Source organism: Nothoprocta perdicaria, unplaced genomic scaffold, assembly GCF_003342845.1.
Source record: "Nothoprocta perdicaria isolate Ctin4 unplaced genomic scaffold, notPer1 scaffold_10, whole genome shotgun sequence".
NCBI lineage: Eukaryota > Metazoa > Chordata > Aves > Tinamiformes > Tinamidae > Nothoprocta > Nothoprocta perdicaria.
Window position 1 is genome coordinate 4,296,604 of NW_020454094.1, and position 20,325 is coordinate 4,316,928.

The 20,325-nt window shown below is 35.0% G+C and overlaps 1 protein-coding gene across 1 annotated transcript in view; it reads right to left on the reverse strand.

Moving 5' to 3' along the window:
* PIK3C3 (phosphatidylinositol 3-kinase catalytic subunit type 3) overlaps nucleotides 1–20,325 on the reverse strand; it is a 55,931-nt gene that overhangs the window by 15,891 nt on the left and 19,715 nt on the right. The window contains exons 12-22 of the mRNA XM_026039502.1: nucleotides 19,509–19,596; nucleotides 18,213–18,280; nucleotides 14,671–14,776; nucleotides 13,706–13,822; nucleotides 11,924–12,055; nucleotides 10,101–10,229; nucleotides 9,741–9,810; nucleotides 9,091–9,155; nucleotides 7,321–7,405; nucleotides 6,882–6,956; nucleotides 1,900–2,068 (exon numbers count right to left, since the gene is read on the reverse strand). Of these exons, the coding sequence (XP_025895287.1) occupies nucleotides 1,900–2,068; nucleotides 6,882–6,956; nucleotides 7,321–7,405; nucleotides 9,091–9,155; nucleotides 9,741–9,810; nucleotides 10,101–10,229; nucleotides 11,924–12,055; nucleotides 13,706–13,822; nucleotides 14,671–14,776; nucleotides 18,213–18,280; nucleotides 19,509–19,596 (1,104 nt within the window). The remainder of the gene's footprint in view (nucleotides 1–1,899; nucleotides 2,069–6,881; nucleotides 6,957–7,320; nucleotides 7,406–9,090; nucleotides 9,156–9,740; nucleotides 9,811–10,100; nucleotides 10,230–11,923; nucleotides 12,056–13,705; nucleotides 13,823–14,670; nucleotides 14,777–18,212; nucleotides 18,281–19,508; nucleotides 19,597–20,325) is intronic.

Sequence of the window (20,325 nt, forward strand, 5' to 3'; positions counted from 1 at the left end):
GCAAATCTCATCTCAAACCCTTGTTCAAACARAAAACATCTTTCCCCAGAAAATAAATCAAAATCGGTGATCCTGTAGCATATAACAAACTACTCCTTACCTGGAACAAAGGACATAAATGCCTTTTTCCCCMCACACACACTTATAAAGTTTTTAACTACTGTTACTTATTTTCACTACCTAACAGCCATTCCTCCAGGAAGGCTGTGCCACTCTGAAATATTTGAATTTTGAACATTCTCATTGAATATTCAAGAGCACTGCCTACATCTCTGGGAAACGCAGGAAAAAATACCAGACATTTTGAAGGAAATAGCAAATAGAAAATTTGCATTTTGACTTAACAATTGGAGGTGAAGATTCCTCACTTTGTAGCTGGAAATGCCTGTGAAGTGATTTGTGTAAACATGCAGAATTTTAAGTTCAAGATAAGCTATTTCCCCTCTAATTATTCTTTCTTTTTCAATAAGCAAATAATATTGATTTTTAATTTGCTTACATACAGTAATATTTATGGTAATACCAATATTCTCTGCCTTCTTTGCCAAAAGCCTTAATTATCCAGAAACATTTAAAAATATTTCCTATTAAACTGAACAAATACTGGAGAGACTACTGGATAATTATAGCCAGAGTCTCAGTCATTACAAGTGAAATCTGGATTTACAGTTTAAAAGTCATACACAAGTTATCACTATATTTCACACCTATTATCTAAGCAAATCACTACATAAACTAAGGCAATGTATAAACTTTCACTGATGTAGACCTTTCCACTGAAATAGTTACGTTTAAACACTACTGAAAAATATACAGAATGAAATAATTCTGTATAAGAAATTCAATGTTACAAACTAGTTCTGAATATTCTGAACATTATTTAAAATGCAAAATAGTTACCCTTCCTGACTAAGTCATGAGGAGTACTGATAACATGTTTTTCTGAATTGCTCTTAACACGTTAGTATTAGTATATAAAAACAGTTCCTTATTTCCTTTCACCTTTTTAAAAAAAGCAAAACTACTTTTAACTTTTTTTTGTAAGATTTCATATCATTTACTGTTTGCTTTTCACATTACATACACTTTTCAAACATGTTTTCATATCTTTCTCCCAAATTTAAAGGTTTTATTATGTGATCTAACAAAATGAAATTCTTTCCTCTCCATGGAGAACGTCCCTGGACAGATCAAGAGCATTTACACATGTTTTGTTCAAACAGAACAAAGATGAGCTATTCAGCTATCAAAAAGACAAAGCAAGAAAGGTGACCACAAATGATAAAGCCATTAGAAAAAGAATGAAGTTGCTTCCAAATCAGATGTGAGCTCAATTGGTCCATAAGTGAACACAATCTAAAAACATTTTAGGTGTAATGGCTTTGGGTAACTAGAGAAGTTTCTAACATACTTACTATCATCACACACAGTTGATATTTATCCAGCACAATCTATATTGAATKAAGCTTACATACAGCATTTTTCAAAGCAAAGAAAAATAGATTTTGATCATCACTAATCTAAAGTGAAGGAGGGAAGGAAAGCAGCAAATTAGTAATGATTTAGAGTTAAATGCATAGTTACTTATCATCAATAACCAGCGAAAAGAAAGGCAAAATAAATCCAAAATGAAGGCTACTATTTAGTAACCTACAGGGGTTATGAAAGCTATTCAGGCCATTAGAAAAGCAAACCCAAGGTCTTTAACTTGAAGGACAAAATTGCATTCAAGCTCAGTGTCACACACATCTTTGCTGTGCTGTTCTCATCCCTTTGCCTTCTACAGATTCTTGCTCAAACTTCAGTGCATACAKAGACCTAGAGAAGTGTTTTCCCAGCTCGTTCCCTGCTGCCCAGCCCCGCGGCAGAGCCTGGGGAGCMGGGGAGCGGGGCTGCTACCTGCGGAGGTGCAGGAAGGCGGTGTAGCACTGCTTGCGGAACTCCTGGTACTGCTCGCTCTGCGTGCCTCCCATGCCCTCCACCATCTCCTTGTTCAGCTTCATGGGGGGAGGCAGAGGCTTCGGGTCTCGTCCCAAAATGTAGCCAAAGTCGATGTGGAATAGTTTACCTGCACGAGGAGCAAACATGATTACTCAGCTCAGCGCTGCACGGGATCGAGTCTTGATGAAAGAACTGAAAGACGAGAAAACAAAACCCTGTGCACCCTATCTGGAAGGCCAAAGATCTTACAAACAAGTAACTGGAACGTGATTCTCATGATTTATGGAGACAGTCACAAACAGCACACGACATGCAAGTCTTGTTTCAGAATTATAAAAAGCAACTGGCTTGAGGACCATAACAGCTTTCCAAAGAGTATTTTAACCTGTAGAGTCTGAATTCCTTTTAATATTTGGATAGGCTTAGGTGCTCAGCACTCTCGAGAAACCAGAACAGCTAATATTTTTCAATTAATCATCCCTCTTTGTCCATTTCACTGAATAACAAGTGTTGAATCACCAGAGAAGAAGGCTTGAAGCCTGCCATAAGCACTCTTCTTCAAGCCAAGATGCACAAATTCCATCGTGGTCCATTTTCTAAGGGAGCTCATAAGGATGCCTAATGAACAGGCTGAGCATTCACTGCTTGATAAATGTCACAATCATTACATTTCACACACCTAATCATCTGCACTCCAAAACTCCCTTCAAAAGCTTTTTCAAACTGTTACACGAGTTACTCTTGGTGCTCCTTCTTGTACACGAAGTTTTGAAGTAGGCACTTTGATATAGATGCACACAGCCTCATTCAGTTACAAAAATGTTTAATTAAGAAGTTTGAGGCGGGAAAAAGTGATGTTCACTTGTTCAAACCTGTCAGCTTGAACAGTCAAGAGACAAGGTTTGAATAAAACAATAATTCTTGTGGCAGTAATTAAGTCCAGAGATGAGGAAGAAGAGGTGCTAATTAGTAATTTAAATTGATAATAAAGACATCTAAAACATTCTAAAACATGCTTAATAGCTGACTGATACACCTTATATAAATTAGACTTATCTAACAGTCCACTTCAGTACTCATTTTTAGGATCGAATCATAAAAGTATAACATGAGGCCAGTTGTCATTATTATAGTTTCTTACTAAAAATTTTAGCATACTTAAGACTGCAACTCTGAATAATATATGTCAAAAGCTATATGTTTAGCACATTCTAAGCACAGACCTAACTCTTTGATTCATGCAGCTCTTTCAAGATTAAGTCAGCACAAGGGATTACGACATCAGGACCCAAAGCTCCCTTKGGCATCTGCTTCAACCACCACTCCAACCAAGTAAAGCCTGACCAGCAGCTTGAGGCACAATTGCAGTTCCAGAGCTTTCCACAGAAAAGCCTGGCTTGCCTCTCCCTGAGGACTTCATTTGAATAAACAAAGAGGAAGAACAGTCAATTTTGGCTAGGTGAAGTTATTTGYACATTTCGCTACTGAATATTAGTTGGAACTTTTATTTATCTATTAATGATGTGAGTTATTTTAATAATGTAAAAATATAAAAAGCTCATGATTGTCTCATGCGATCATCCAATACTAGAGCTGTATCAGGGTATATTTTTCAGCATCTCACTCAAGATATTAAGGATGGAGATGGTCAGGTGCTTCTTGGGTCTTTCAGGACACTCCAGACTTGGGATACTCCCCAAAAATGGTGCTCTYCAATATGTGACCTGAGGAACAGTAACGCCTACTAAATCTCATAGGAAGTTCAATTTAAAAAAACAGTGCTATGATAATGAATATCATATGGATGTGGGAAGATGCTACTTCCTTTTATTTGGCTGACAGTGGGGTATGTATGACCTTAAAAAAAAACCTAATCCAAGACAAAAAATAAAGTAACCCTAACAAATCACAAACAATGTCAAATAAAAGAAGGAAAGAGAGAGACCTGAAACAGACTGATAACCAGAACATCTCATTCAGAAAGACAACTCTGATGCGTGTCAGACTGATATGTCTCCTAGCAGTCATGCCAGAGGCTTATATTCACATTTGTGATGTTTTTCTGCTCTTGGACTAGTTATTTTTTGCCACTCTCACCAGCAGTTTTCACTGCAATTCTACTGCCCTATCTGCCTGTGAGTCTCTCTTACATGTCTTTATACAGGAGTATAGTGCAAATTCAATACAAAAAAAAGACAGAGAAAGTTTAAGATCTACCCGATACTATCACTGTAKCCAGGATATACTGAACAGTAACAGAAACAGCAGGATAGAAATAGGAACTTGAACACTCTGGCTCTCCATAAAACAGCTGTTCCAGATGATATGAGCTTCAAACAGAAGAACACGGGTTTGCTATATGAATTTTTCCTCAAAAGGCACAATTCTGAMAGGCCAAATACAATTTATGACTTTTCTGTCAGAATTGATCTACTGTAGAAAGCACATTGTCCTCTTACACAGCTATCACTCGAGATGTGTCTGTAAGGGAGAAGGTTAAAAGATATTAGTTGCAACTTAGGAATTTGGTTTTTGTCAGCTTAATCATCTGTTTTTCCTCTAAAAGCAGCACTCCTCAAAACACTGATCTGAATTTTTCATCCTCAGATAGGACAAATCAGAAATGAAGAAAACCACCACCTGCTCACAACTGAAAATCAGAGCTGAAAACAGTCTATGAAAGAACWTATAGCATGATATGCTGGCAGCTGTCAAGTTTATTTTATTTTCATTTTTTTGAATGACACATAGCAATTGTGTAGTCTTTATTTGAAATGTTCCTCAAAGCTAGGCCATTAGGTAAAGAAAAAATGCTCCTTTTCATTTGAGTTTGAAAGATCACTCTTTTCAACTCTTAGTTCACACTCAACAGTGTGGTACTTGCAAATAATTATCATTTAACCTTCCAGCAGAGTAGCTGTGAATTCCATAYAATACCTCTCCTTCCTTCACTACAGTGTCACTGCAACAATATTGCCACTATTGCCTCTGCCTTGGTCTCTCACACCATTATATTTTCACTTCAGCTTGTAATGCATTTTCCATTTGCTTCTTCCTCTGAGAGGCATCTTGATTTTTGATCATCAATTTACTATTAATTATTCACAATTAAAGACAAAACAGGGCTGTGAGGCTTAGTTCATTCCTTTTCCAGAAGGAACACTGCATCCCAGTGCTTCAGCAATCWTGTGGATGAGGTAAATCAGACAAAGATCAGACAGACAAAACCTATTTGATCCTCTGAACTATTTATATTCTTGTAAGGCTCTATCTATAAAGGCCTTAGATTTTATTTAGACACCAAAATTTAGACATTTAGCTCACTCCAGCTGTTTGAATTCCTAGGGTGGAAAATGGCTTCAAGTCACATGGGGGACACCAACACCGAGCACAGTTAAGAGCTGAAAAGAATTTCAGACTATGAACTTACTGTGGACATGTGCTGCCCTCTGCTGCACTGCTTAAATTCTTCTATGAGCCAAACTGATTTTGCTGCTGCCTTCCGACATGGGGAAGATATTAGGCAAAAATCAAAATACTGAAATACTGCAAGCAGTGTCTGCTCTAGCAAACGCAGGATGATGACTGAAAGATCCATAACTAGGCATGTACTTGTGTAATCCCAAGCAGATAAGGAAAAACATTCGTTTATACTGTTCCCCTAAATGTTTAGGGCAAAACATTTTATATTAATCATAATATTTTACTCTCTATAATCATAATATTATACTCTCTCATGTAAAGTATGTTGACCAAACACAGGCTCATCTGTAAACTAGCAAGCTTTCCACATGTTTAAGTGTCCCTTTTTAACCTCCTGAAAAGATTCATTCAGAAACAGAAAATGTTTGTCAGTCTTGCTCTGTGGCATTCCCAGRTTTAGCTTCTTAAAAGAGAGACAGACCAGGAAAACTCACAGGGTCCCAGTGGTGAAAAATATTCAAATCAGGAACAAGGATATGCATGGGTATCTCAGTAAAATCATCAAGATTAATATTCACGTGACTGTTGTTAATATATGTCTAAACTTCTCCCATACCTGGGAGTGCAGAGCAATGGCTGAGTCATTCTGCCTAGAGTTTTTACCAATAATTAAGTTAATAGAATACTGAATATTSAAATTGCTTTCTGATAGCATGTGAAAGAACCTATGAAACATAACAACGGAACAAAAAATTAATAGAAAACAAAATACTTGGAGTTTCTTTCCAAATAATCATAACTTTATTCTTGCTTTCAGTTTTGGACAAAGAGGTCTGGAAAATCAACACGAATTATTTTAAGTCTTCAGTAAGATAACTTATTTCCTGATCTAAGGGAAATATTTTTAATAAGTGAAATTTTACTTGACTCAAGAAAATCTTGGGTTGTAGGAATAAAGAAAACCAGAAATGAATCTTAGTTGAGTGCATGCATCTTCCTGTTGCATAATTTGCACRTAAGAGCAAAAAAGAGAAGAAATTCACTGTTCATAAACACAGTGATGTGTAGGTGAACTTAAGGCTTCTATTAGCTATACATGTAGAAACATCTTAAAACTGATCTCAATCCATATCAGGCAAGTGTTATACTTCACCTAGGAAGACTTTTGTTAAAAATACATCTTAGCACAGAATTAACTTGYTTTTTGGCCAGTTTCAATGAGAAACTTTTATGAATTATAGATGTAGCAACAATTTTAATCAGTACTTAAATAATCTACTTGTTTTCTTAAGCTTCAGCTTCCACTTCAAACTACTAATAATTTCTAAAGTTTCAATTATCTGATCATTTATCATCTTAAATCTGACAATATACCTTACCAGAAAAAAAAACTAATCCAGAATACCTAGGGGGTGTTATAGTGTCACGTCACGTATACACACACAAAAAAAACATATAAACAACAGATCAGAAATTAAACAATTGTTGTTATAAAATTGTAGTACTAAAAGTATTACCTGTTTTTGTTAGCAAAAGATTATCCAGATGTCTGTCTCCAACTCCAAGGATATAAGTAATTACACAATAACCAGCTGTAACAATAAACTATATCAATAGAGATATCTTTGCTGAAGAGACATAAGTTTTATATCGTTAACAACAGTATATATTAATTCTGGTTCACAAGTAATTGTACAGCAAAGGAASTGAAGGATGGGAGGGGATGATAAAAAAACTATCTGCAATATGAGGAACATTTAAAGTAATAAAATAAATTTACAGAATATATTCAGTACTACAAGATTATACTTTACTGTGCAAATATATTATCAATAGGTTTAATTATTCCAATATTTATATTAATCATAGCTCTGTGACTAATATTTTACTCTTTTTTATTGTTGTTGTTAATAATTTTGTTTATTTCTGCAAAGGGAGTATTTAACCCGAACTTACCACAGCTTTTAACATATGTATCCATCACCTCTGCACTTATTCCATGAGGTCCAGTCTCACTAGGTGCATGCTTCCTGAAAAAGTTCTATGCAAAAGAAAGACAAAACAAAACATTAAAAAAGAATGAGAATTTATTTTACAAGAATCTCAGAAAAAATCTTTAGGGCCAATTATAAAAAGCAGATTTAAAGTAAGCCCACAAATGGATAWTACTATGACTTTTTTTCCCAGTATTAATCTTCCTGCTTAGACCGCAGAAGCCAAATACAGAAGTATATTATTTTCAGAACTATTAAATTTCCTTTAACAAACTAATAATCATTTCCAACTAACCAAATTACATCTAAAAGTTTCTCTTAAACAAAATTCCTAAAGGAAATGAGGAAGGAAGTCTTCGAGTGATTTTAACAGTATACTTAATAGCTCTGTTTTCAGTGCTCCAAAGTTTTATAAGCAGCAGGTAAAATTAGACTTCACATTAAAGACTGGAGAGTGGAAGACAAAATTTAAGAATTTGAATGACTTAGATGTGCTCATTTAATTTTTACTTTCTTGTTCTACACAGGCCAAGTATTTTACCATGGTTGGCAGCATAGGAAATTCAAGTTCAGTAATGTATTTTGCCATTCATCTGTAAAGTAACCTTAGACAGCATTCTTTCACTGTCTTGTCYATTTAAATTAGCAATTCTTTTGAGGCAATACTGCTCTTTATATCTGCAGATTAGCTAAAAGAGTGGGCAAGTTGTTTTAAATATGTATGATCCATAAATAATTGCAAAATGTAATTCTGCATTCATTTCTAAAGTCATTTTTATGAAAACGCAAACTAGACTAGAACATAAATAGCATAATGGCAAGATTATTAAGGACTATACTTTAAAAGATACTTTAACTGTGATTGTCAGTGTAGTTGGGGATTAGCCCAATATATAAGATGAGAACTGCAGAAATAGGTGACGATGTTGGTCCCTGTCTGATGGGACTGATCAGGATTTGCTGCCTCTACGGTTTCACAGATGTAGGTTAAACAGTTYAGGACTTACTTTGTTCATCTGGTTATAGTTCAGTAACTGTGAAACTTCAGTATCCAYCAACTCACACCTCAGACTAAATCTAACAAAAAATACTACGTTTTCATTAAAAAGTACTAAATTGCAGCTAGAGTATCTATACTATTTAAAATATACAGCATAGCAGTTGGCAGTTTGATTGATGTAAGTTAACCACAGATATATTTAAATGCAAGCCTGTTTTATATACGAATATTCATATATATGCAAAGCTACCATGAATTGTGTGTGTCACTAATTATGCATCTCTATTCAATTCCATGACTGTTACTGAAAGCTTGTTCTTAACTGATCAGAATATCTAGGTATTTGCCTTGGCAGGGAAATGGATTCAAATTATTAGTTGGTGAAGCAAAAAAAAAAGCATTAAAACATATTTTGACAAGGTGCCACAGCCTGAACTACTGAACAACACAGGTACTTGCACATCAGATTCTTTCAGTCATCAGTAAAGWCAAAATTTCTACACAACTGAATTATAATCTAGTTGAATGGTGCTATTTTCAGGCCATGAGACACTGATGTGGTGATTTAGAGTGTTTTTCAGCAACGATCTCCTGTGTGTACACTTAGGTTTCAATCTGGAAATCCTGTTCTGAACAGGAAATATGACAGTCAGTGAAAGGCCTAAGAAGGCTGATGCACGAGACATGAGCCTACTTTCTGCGCAGAAGACTCCAAAGCCCCACAGTGCATACCTGTATGCTTTCTTCTGTAGCAAGAACTTCTGCAACTGGCACTGACTGAATAAACTGCATGAAACCTGTGATAAAAGACAACCAACACATCTCCAATACACAGAACTCAAGCAAAACTACTCTGTAATGTACTCCTTAATCAAASGTCAACACAAACACACACTTTCACTTAACTGCTTTCTCCAATTTCCAGCGTTCAGTGAATTTTAAGATTACTTTTCATGATTCCAAATTACTTTASGAAGGTTTACTGTTCCACATATTCTTGAAAACTGCAAAAATCCATCAGTGCCATTCTAAAGTATTTATCCAATACCACAGTGTACTTAATGTAGACATATAATTTTTTCCTCTATTTAATGGAAGAATTGATAAATAGGAGTACTGCAAACAATTTCCCCAAGATTACTCACTAGCTTGCTGTGTAAATATAATGCTGTGYATATTCCATTAACTGTTTCAAAATGATACTTTCCTTTATGAAGACTATTGAATCTCCCATGGAGTATCATATTCACTTAAATTCTGTCATTTCTACAAGACTTAAACAAGATTTTTACACATTCAAAYGTTTTAGAATACTGTACTGTTACTATACTGTATGAACAGAAAAAAATGCTCTTTTTTTGCTTTAAAAAAGGTACTCATACCATGTTTTGTACTAGTTGCCAGCACTTTATAGGGCGTCAACTTCAAATCCAGATTCTCCTTTCTTAACAGCTGTAAGGAAAATGTAAACATGAGTACAACAAGAAAACAGATAAATCTTCTATTGTTCTTCATTCAAATCAGTGATAAGTAAAAGTAATTTTTCCATATTTTTTCCTATAAGGGAGCTTTGCCTAGATCTAAAGGAGGAGTAAGCCATCTGGGAAATACAACCATCATGGAATGTATTAGCAAGAACTGAACAATTGAATTAAGCTGCACTAACTGATTTTCCCATTTTTGCTCTTCACAGGGAGAATCTATTACTTAGAAGAATGAGGATACCTGATCGAAATTCTCACCTTATCCATTAGTGAAATAATCTGAAGTATAAGTTGATCTTGGCGTAAATCATCACCATGTTTAAATATTACAGGATATTTGCCTCCATCTTCTGTCTTGAAGAATAACTGAGCAGGCATTAAGGCACTCTGGAAAAGGAAATTTATTCTATTAAATTTATTCATAGCAATTTTGAAATTCTGAATTATAAAATAAAAATACTTACACTAAACAAAATGATTTAAATTAGTGTTAAATGATTCAAAAACCCTTCTAAACTAATTACGTACTACCTAGGATTCAAAATATACCATTTCTAGCTACTGAGAATGATTTAGACGTGTTTTTGAAAACTCTTCATGTTTTTCATTGTTGAAAAAGAAATGTTAATAGAAAGTTTTCAGCAGCAGAAGGACACCAATTTTGTTTGCACATACATAATCCAAACACTCAGAGGTGCCATGCAAAAGGTCAACACAAAACAAGTCTAAACTGAACAGAAGAGAGTGACATGGACAGAGACAACTATACATTAAACATCCAAGAAGTGTTAGCAGCAAGTTCTCAAACAACTAATTGCTTTCTTAATTAACTTAAAGTAAGCATGTCTTTTCATTGTGGTGTGAAAAACCTAGTTTCAGTGGCTGCAGTTTTGCTGTGCAAAATGGATGCAAGGGAGATCAATTTCCTACATGAATAATTTCACATATTGCAACTGACCAAGTTACTACTCRCAAAACCAAAACAGCAATAATTACAAAATAATCAGTTACAGACTTGAATAGTTTAGCAGTTTCACTAAAGATTTTTCCATGAAGCCAGTATTTTGGTCCAATATTTTCATGTGTATTTGTTTTTGTTTCTCTCTCTCTCTCTCTCCTTCCCTCTTCAATTTCCTCATATTGGTCCTAAATTTTCACTGTGCTGAAAAAGAAGACCACCTGACTTTTTGCCTTTTTTACCAGACAAGTTAAGTTGTTTTTTCTGAGAGGATTTGGATGCTGTTCCAAGAACACCTTGGTAATAAAATAAAATAAACTAACTAAACAGTTAAAAWCCTCTCATACTATGAGCTGACTCTCAAGCCTGCAAAACCTTGCTGTTCTGACAAGGTCTGACAAATTCTTTCCAATGCTGCCTCTAACTCAAAGAGTAAGAGCATGGAAGAGAAYAAGTATCCTCTTCAAAGAGGATAACAGATACATGAAGAAGCTTGACAAAATTTTAGAACTAAAAGATTGGGTGGTAGGAAACCATGGAAAAAGGTTCACCTCTGATTTCTGACACAGGCTACATCACTTTCAGCAAGGAATCTGTCAACCACGTTTCAGAATACCGTGTATAGGTCTAGGGCTGAGTAGAGCTCATGGTTTAACTAGGGTTGCAAAGGCAGCTTGAAAGCTTTGCGACCATTGCACACTGCCTCCTGCTTGTCAGCCTGTGAAGTACATTTGGGTCACCTTAAAAATTAGATTGCAGCATCCTGCAAACTGAAGTAAATTTCATAAAGATGGCTTATATAGTTTAGATTTTGAATAGCATAAGATGAAAAGTAATCCCAGCCCTTCCAATAATATATTTCAGTTCAGTTTTGTTCAGTAATCAGATCAGGGTTYGGTCAGACGGCGACAAGCAGTTGGTTCTGTCTGAACATGAGAAAAATTTCCCTACTGTGAAGGTAACTAAATGCTGTAACAGGTCACAATTTATAGTTTACACTCTATAGTCAGATTTTTGGTTTCATTATGTCAGCCTCTTGCCTGAAATCTGCCAGCTGGTGCTTCTAAGCATGGTGATCACAAGACTGAGTTATTATTTCAACTATTCAGCAGAYCTCATTTACCTTGAAGAGCGTAGCTTTTTCGGGGATTATCCCTTTAATTTTCACCTGGGGTTCCAGTGGAAGTGGAATGAGTTCCATATCTGATAAATTCATCTTCTCATTATCCGCCAACAATGCCTGTAGCCTTTCATTCTAAAAGAACAAAAGGAACAAGATTTCATTATTTAAATAAGCAGATAGGAAGTATACTTTAACAATTTTTAAATAGTATTTTTAAAAGGAATATATATGAATCTTAAAAAAAAGCCTCACTTATTCAACTCTATTCTTTGAAAGAACAAAGTTTCCATTCAAAGTCCAGTGAAATAAAATTCTTGCATTTGCAGTAATTTGAATATGCAAGATTACTCCATTTAGTCCAGATCTGAGCCATTTATACGTGTTAGATACAGTAGGTTTTTAAGAATTTCTTTTTAAATTGCTTGCAAGAGTAGCAAGATGTTTACTTTCTACACCAGCATCAGTATTAGTTCTATTTTCGAAACTTATTTCAAGTCATCAGGTCTGATCCTGTAAATCCCTGAACTCAAGCAGATTCCCTATCACCAGGGAACCAATTGCCAATTGCCTTCATAGATCTCATTTCAGAGCTTGCTCTACATTCCTATATCTGTAGAYGCCAGAAATTCAATTTCAAAATTTCCATACCTGTCAATTTTCCTAGTACTTGACACTTGCTGTCCTACATAATAACAGTTATACACATGAAAGTCTCTAGTATAAACAAAGAGACAGAGCACGGTAGTCTGATACTGTTGGGAATACTTAGAGAGGTTAATTGCTGCTGATTTCATTTTAATTCAGAATCAAAGCCCTGTGTTTCTTAAGTTTCACAGAAATGTCTTGGTAATTATAAAAGTGCAGCTGTTCCCACTATATTGTACAAGCAAGAACACATTAGAACACCTAAAAAAAAAAATCACAAAAATTATACAGAAGTCATGTTTCTTTTTCTGCGAAAACACACCTCTCATTTAAAGAAATAAAAGTCACTGATACTACATTAAAAAAGACTGAAAAAGTAATGATATAGATACATAAAAAGTGTATCTATAAAGAAAAAGTATGAACAGAAATCTCTGGGATCCGTGCTTTCATCTAGTACCAGTGTGTCAAGTATATTCTTAAATTATCTTAGGTGAGGCAAAACATCTTAAATGGAATCTATGACAGAAAACTTACTCTTTAAGATGCAATCTTTCAACTACACTTGCCATGCCCCACAAAATAAAAGTTTTGCAAATGAAATCTGGTAACAAATTAGACCTTATTTCATGGATTTTATCTATCCTTGAATAATTATCACATCGCAATAACCTCTGCTCACTTCTCTTATAGGGGTCCCATGTTTTCTATACCTTCCATTTGTCTAAAGTTTTTCTTAAACCCAAACTCTGTAACATCTAGCTACTTGGCCTTAAGTCTGGGTAACAAGGCACCATACAGATGAGCTAGATACCTATGTGGATTAGGCAGCTGATCACACTTCCTCATTGCAGGCTCACCAAGTACAGTAAATAAAAACGCTATGTGCTTTCACCCTGAGCATGATAACTAGATCACTAGACTGAAGGCCTCACCTGTCTGTTCCAAACACCAAGTTTCAGAACATGCAGGAACTTCCAGCCATCTAATTCTCTTCCCCAAGCTTAATACTGGCTAAAATTATTAGAGGGAAGACGGACCCTTAACACATCTCCGTGCTAACAGCTCTTAGTGGAAAAATCAGTATTCCTGTCCTCAAGTTCTAGACAGAGATAACCCTTCCAATGCTTTACTTACCTTTTTCTTACGATTCCCACTTTCACGCTGCACGGCTTTCATTAGATGAACCAGACGATCTACAAAGGTCTGCTGGGCAGCCAACAATGAGCGCATTACTCTGACAGATTTATCACCCTAAGTGAATTAAAAGAAACAAAATTAGTTTTTTGTTCTGTAATTATTTTATCTGGAATTTGCTCCTTTAATCCTAGAGCTACAGGCTTTTAGAAAGTAAGTGAATAAAGATCAATTTCCTTTCAATTTGACAGCTATTTTCTGTAAAACATAATCAGAAATACTGTAGCTAGCAAACAATTATCTGACCTACAAGTGCACTTTAATTTGCATGAACAATAATTAGTCGTGAACATCCATGCATGACAGGCTTATTCAACACAGTCAAAATAAGCCAGTAAGGATAAGCATGGCAGCACACAATATTCTTACATATCCTAAGAGTTATAGATATCTGAATAACATTGCTAAAATGGGAATTAAATGTAAAGTGTGAGATATAGTAAAAATCAGCAAAGACTGCACATCTGCTCTGTATATCAGCTATGGTTTGGAAGACTTTTTATTTCTGTTTTCCTCCCCATTGCTTCAGCACCCTCTGCTGCTGCTCTACTGAACAGCACTGGCTTTGAATACAAAAGACTGGCTTATCTTCCCTCGTCCTTGCACTTGGCAAGTTTGCACTGCAAGGACAAGCACTTCCAATGAAGAAACACTTATTAAAACAGACCGATAACAAAAGGCAGAGGATTTTAGACTATATTCATCGTAAGAGTGAGCAAATAAGGTAAAGTTCTCAAAACTTTGCATTTTTCAATAAAGTTATCATTTTAATACAGTGAATATTCAAAGAAAACTAGAAGCTCCACAGAATAAATGCACGACTGTCCTTACTCCTAGGCCATTCTGCCTTTTTAAATGATGGCTCATCCCAAGCTGTTAGGTATTTCCTTACACAAGAGCATTACCTTTAGCAATGCCTGGCTGAATCTTCTCATCACGTTTAAGTACATTTCATGAGTCTTTGGGTCCCTCTGCTGAGTATCTTGATCTTCACATTCCACTATTACATACCTGCAGCACAAAAACAACCAAAGTCATACAATTTGAGTGAAATACAGCAGCCCTTTACTATAAATCTAGAGCTAAACAAAGTCACTCTTCATTTCAATCTACCTGAACCTTATGAAGATCTTACAAAGTCTTCAAAATTGCATAATCAGACAAGTCCTGGCTTAGATATGGAGAAGGCAACAATTTAAAGTCCTTGACTTACAATGAACATACAAAAAGAAAAGGCCCAAATCAAGCAATTACAAGTAAGGGGAGTGGGTATTCCACTGACCTACAGGCCAGGCATAATAGAGAGGTTACCAACAACKAAGTGCACCTGCAAAACCAAATCACACTCTCCCTGTGCGAGGTTCTGGCATCGTGCTGCCAGCAGTAACAGTGAAAGCCACCTCACTGAGCCCTATAAAGCTCCATAAAGTCTATATTCTGAAATAAGCTTTTGTTTCTAAAACTGATTCAGCTACAAGTCAGTTTAAGATCAAGACTGAGTTAATAAAAACTTGCTTGAGAAGCTTTTATGCTTATTTCTGCCCACAACACCAAAAAGGCAAACACAGATCTTCCTCCTGTTGCACATCATCTCGTAGCATCGCCCAAGAAAAGTTAAGCATATTATCTGTCAATAAAGAAATGGGCAAGTCAGTCCTTCAGACACTGCATTTTGGTTCACAAGTGGCTACACGCTGAATTTACATGTTTTTCCACAAATGGCTAGAATTATTCCTCCCTTACGTGCTTACACAACATTTCTTTGCAATCARTTATGGAACCAGACTCGAGTAGTCTTTCACACAAATGCAATATTTGTACTGGTGCTATTTGAATGGATAGACAACTTGCCGGGAACACACAGTACTGGTATATCTGGACTCTCCCAAGTGAGAAAGAATGATGATAGAAAAAGATTGAATCAAAAAATATAGATAGCGAAACAGAAGGTCAGCAAAACTCTATATTAATTTTACAGCGATTTCAGTTCCACTGTAGTAAAGATAGATATCAATATATTCTGTATTTCCATTTTAAATTATAGGTTGAAAATTACTGCCACATACTTAAAAGTCAAATGAAAGAATGTCAGTTGTCAACAGTTTACATCAAATACCTCCCCCTATGGATCCATAATACAATCCTCCTTCCTTCCCAAAACAGAGAAAATGTGGAAGGAACATCAGTTTGACAGCTAACTGAAAGACCTGCATGCGCACACGTATCTGGGCTATATGGATATGTTACAGATACATATGGAGGCAGACTGGACTGTTACCTTGGTTTCTTTCAAAAATAATAATTAAGTTTTGGCTGCACAAAAAAATTATGATTTTTAATACTGACCTAAGAACTCTATTAGAATCAGTTAAAATATTAACTTTGTGCTTGTCAAATATTACTAAGCTCACTTCTGAATAGACATAGCATCTTCAACATACATTAAAATGCGACATAAGTATTTTTTCATGAGTAATATTCCATCAGTAAAATTTGTAACTAGAGATTACTTCTGAAATGTTGATTCATTGTCCTACAATATTGCATAACTATAAATGACACGTAAGACTGCAGCAATAGAATTTTTAAAACCTAAGTGTGGTTTTGCAAAGTCTGGGCACCAAAAGTTCACGGAAAATGACAAGTAATGAATTGAACCCAGCTATTTTCATCTTTCTTCATGAAAAATATAATAATAATAATAAAATAAACCTTTAGACAACTCTTTAGGAAGTGTCTTATATATCCAAAGAGAAGAATGAGAAAACCAGGAGCTGTGACCTTTGCAGACACTGTGAAAGTATAAGGCTAGGGCAGATTTAGAGTGGTGAGTGAGGTTTGATTTTCAAAGGTTACTGTACTTTTTCCATTGATTATTTTGGGTGCGTGCTGGATCTGGATAGTTGAAACAAGCAATTGATCAGCACCCAAGAGGATTTATGGCTACGCCAGCTATAACAGTGGCTGCAATGTTTGTGTTTTGTCACTGAGAAATTGAGATGTCTGGAAAGAAAACAAAGAATGAATTGACTCTTTATATATATTTATTTAGCAGTCAGAAGACAAACTTTAGAGTAAGTATTTCCAAACTTTCTGTAGACTGTCTCAGACAATACTGAAATATAAGTGCTTTTTTTAAACCAAGGTGTTACGTGAGGAAAAGCTCATAACAGAACTGAACTCATTCCCCCAAATTTCAGCTTTGCTCATCATGTCACACATATAAGCTAATCTGGCAACATTTAACTTAATAAAAATATTTGATTAGGTCAAATATCTGTCTATCCATATCAATCCAATTGCAATTATTTTAATTAAACAGCATCTTTATTATTCTAATCATTATTTTTGTCTACTAAAATATTTATATATGCACACTAAGATATTGCTGTTAAGTCATGCACTTAAATATCTTAACTTCAAATTGCTGAGAAAGCAACGAAAGATAGAACAAGAAAAGATGGATTTACAAACRAAGTCACTATCAGGGCAGATCAGAGGGTTTTTTGCTTTTTTTAAAAAATCAGTTGAGTTTTATTTTGTTGCATCAATCTGAAATTTGCAATGTATCTCCATGTAATATAACTCATTTATTTATTAAGGACATCTAAAAGATACAAATGAGAGTTATTTGACTTAATTTTAGCTGCATAAAGGGCATCTAAGACGTCCTTTGAGATATGTGAACATGTGCATACATATATACACATCCATTTTTATATATGCATACATATATTTGTGTGTGTTTCTCAAGTCCAGCTGTATTCATCTCACTTTCTTAAATGCAGTAAGATGAAATAAATAAATACTACATTAAGTAAAGAAGGCATAAAGGTGAGCAGTTTATGCAACTATATTCTTAAATAGGAGAAGAAATACAAGATTAAGAGTCACCTTACCTTTTCACTATCTAGATGAACTAATCACAGCTAAACTCCCTTGGTAAAACACACATCTGCAATGACATTTTGTTTGTGCTCATAACATACCAATAAATGGAATCTAAAAAAAATGAGGTTATCAAAAGAGGCTTAAAGTGCTTTACGATCTCTCATAAAATACACTCTTGATGTCAAGTGGCTAAATTTAATTCTTTGGCCAACAGTATGAGAAACTACAAACAATCCAAAGGTAAAAGCAGATGGAAAGATCCTCCCTGGCACCACAAACTAATTGAATGATGATTCAAATCATACAGGGAGCAGTTTTCTTCCCTTTTTTCAATCACTCTGTAATTAACGCCTTACTACAGACCAGTGTGCATACTTTAAAGAGCAAGTGCCTTCCTTTTACTAATTATTCTGTTTGCCTCTGTGCTGTTGTTTTAAACCTACTACTTCACCTTACCAGAAATAAATATTTTAAAGTTCTCTTTTGTCAGGCACCCTTCTGGGCCTAACAGCCTTGGCTCCAAGGAGCCAACCATATACTATAGTTTCAAACATACCAGTATAAGTAGTTTGCCAACGTGGAATTTTTGCATGCTCGTGATATCAAGAAAGTGCAAAGGTCTTGCTAGAAGGGATTTAAAAACAGACAAAATTAAGTTACATAAGAAATCTGAGCACTTGAAAGAAATACAAAATAAATTAAAAACTCCCTTCAATTTGGGGGGAAGAGGGGAAGGATTTCAGGAAATTAATTTTTTTAAAAGACCTAATCTAATCCGACCAACATAACATTAAATCATATTATTTTTATTATTTCTCTAAAAAACTCCAGCAGCAACACTGAAGAAAAAGTTTACCTCAATAGTAATACAGTTACAAACCTAAGTATGTGATCATCTCCAACTATAAACCTTTAATGTAATATATTATAGACGGACATTTTACATTTTCTTCCTACAGAATTATTATCCAAGTGTCTAAATCAATCCTGGAAGGGGATTTGCTATACCTTCTGCACAGTCCTAATTATTTTTATGATGCTCTGTCTTAACATAAATAAGAAATCTATAGAGTACACATAGAACTTGCCTGATTCTTCAGGGTCTGAAAGTCGAACTAAAGGAATAAAAATCTATGCATCATTACTGATATGCTCCATTTAAGTTTATTTTCTGTACAATATGGAGACCCAAAAAGAAAGATTTGTGACATGAAAGGGATTAAGGAACAATTGCCTAACTGCACATGAGATTAAAATCAGTTTCCCCAACTATCTTTTACTTCATCATCTCCTGTTCCAGTTGCATTTTTATTACCCAATTTCTACTAAAGTCAGAAAAGTAAAATCCTTAGCTTCAGGACTGAAAAATCCTGAAATCTGACACCAGGAGAAACAGAGTGCAGGGATTAATATAGTTGGATAACTGCTTTCTACACAWTTTTTCTCTTGAAAATACCTCAGCTATATGCAATTATTAGTATCCAATGCATGTGTGACAGCCTTTGTGGTAATTTCCTATTTTAAAAGGGAGCACTTTCCTATTATAAAAACACAACGTGCAATCTTATTTTTGGTTAATGTGACCATGTTCATAAACAGATGACCTATTTAAAAAAACAATTCATAAGGTATTGCTATTTCCTTAGCATTTGATTGACATTTATACTCCTAGAGCAATTTCTTCCACAGTATTCAGGAAGATACAGTGGAAAGATTCCAATATTCACGAACGAAAAAGTAGAAACAGCACCAGTTCATTCATTAGATTCAAATATCATGAATGTTATTTTCATTAAGCTTCTGTTTAAGTTTTTGTTTTGATGCTCCTCGAAGTAACGAAGTGCTGACTTACATCAAGGTTTTCATTGTCTGCAGGCTCCTTGGTCTTAGAAGTAAGAGGTGGTGAAGAAACAGGAGGAATAGGACTCATGATCTGGGAACTACAAATGAARGAAAAGATAATTAACATACTGCAAAGTTATTGTTTGTGTGGTGGAACAGCAATGCATTTCACTTCCCATGGTATATTACTTTCAAAAGACTAAGAAGTATCTTCAAAGAAATTCATGACAAACTGTGTGATTAGTAGCTACAAAAGCTGCTGCTCCTCTCTGGAAAACTGCAAAGAACTCATCTGTTTGCACTGCCAGGATAACTATGCTGTTTGTTTATAGCTGTGAAGAACATTCCTTCACATCAAACTTAATATTTGGCTTTCAGCTTCTATAGAAAATAAGCAGAGATAGACAGAGATTTAACAAATCCAGGTGTTCAGTATAAGGTTTCTTTAAATACAGTTTTATGATGAAATTTCTAATAGATGACACCTGCATGCATTCAATTCTGGAACATAACCACATGCATCAGACTAAAACTCAATGCTTGCTAGGCAAAATTTCTGCACAGTAAATTTACCTGATAGGAAGAAATCAAGCAGGTCTATTAATGTCTACGTAGCACCAAAGCCTCAAAAAAATATCATGTATCCCAACTCCATAGGATCAGTGCAGAGCAGAACACTTRTAATAGGAAAACTAAGGCCTTAAGTGACTAGATACCTTAAGATTAGAAGTCTTGGAAATTTGTATCAAGTATTCCCAGGGAGTTCAAACTGAGGATTCTGTTTAATCAAGTTTGTGCCTTACTTAATACTTCATTAACCAAATATT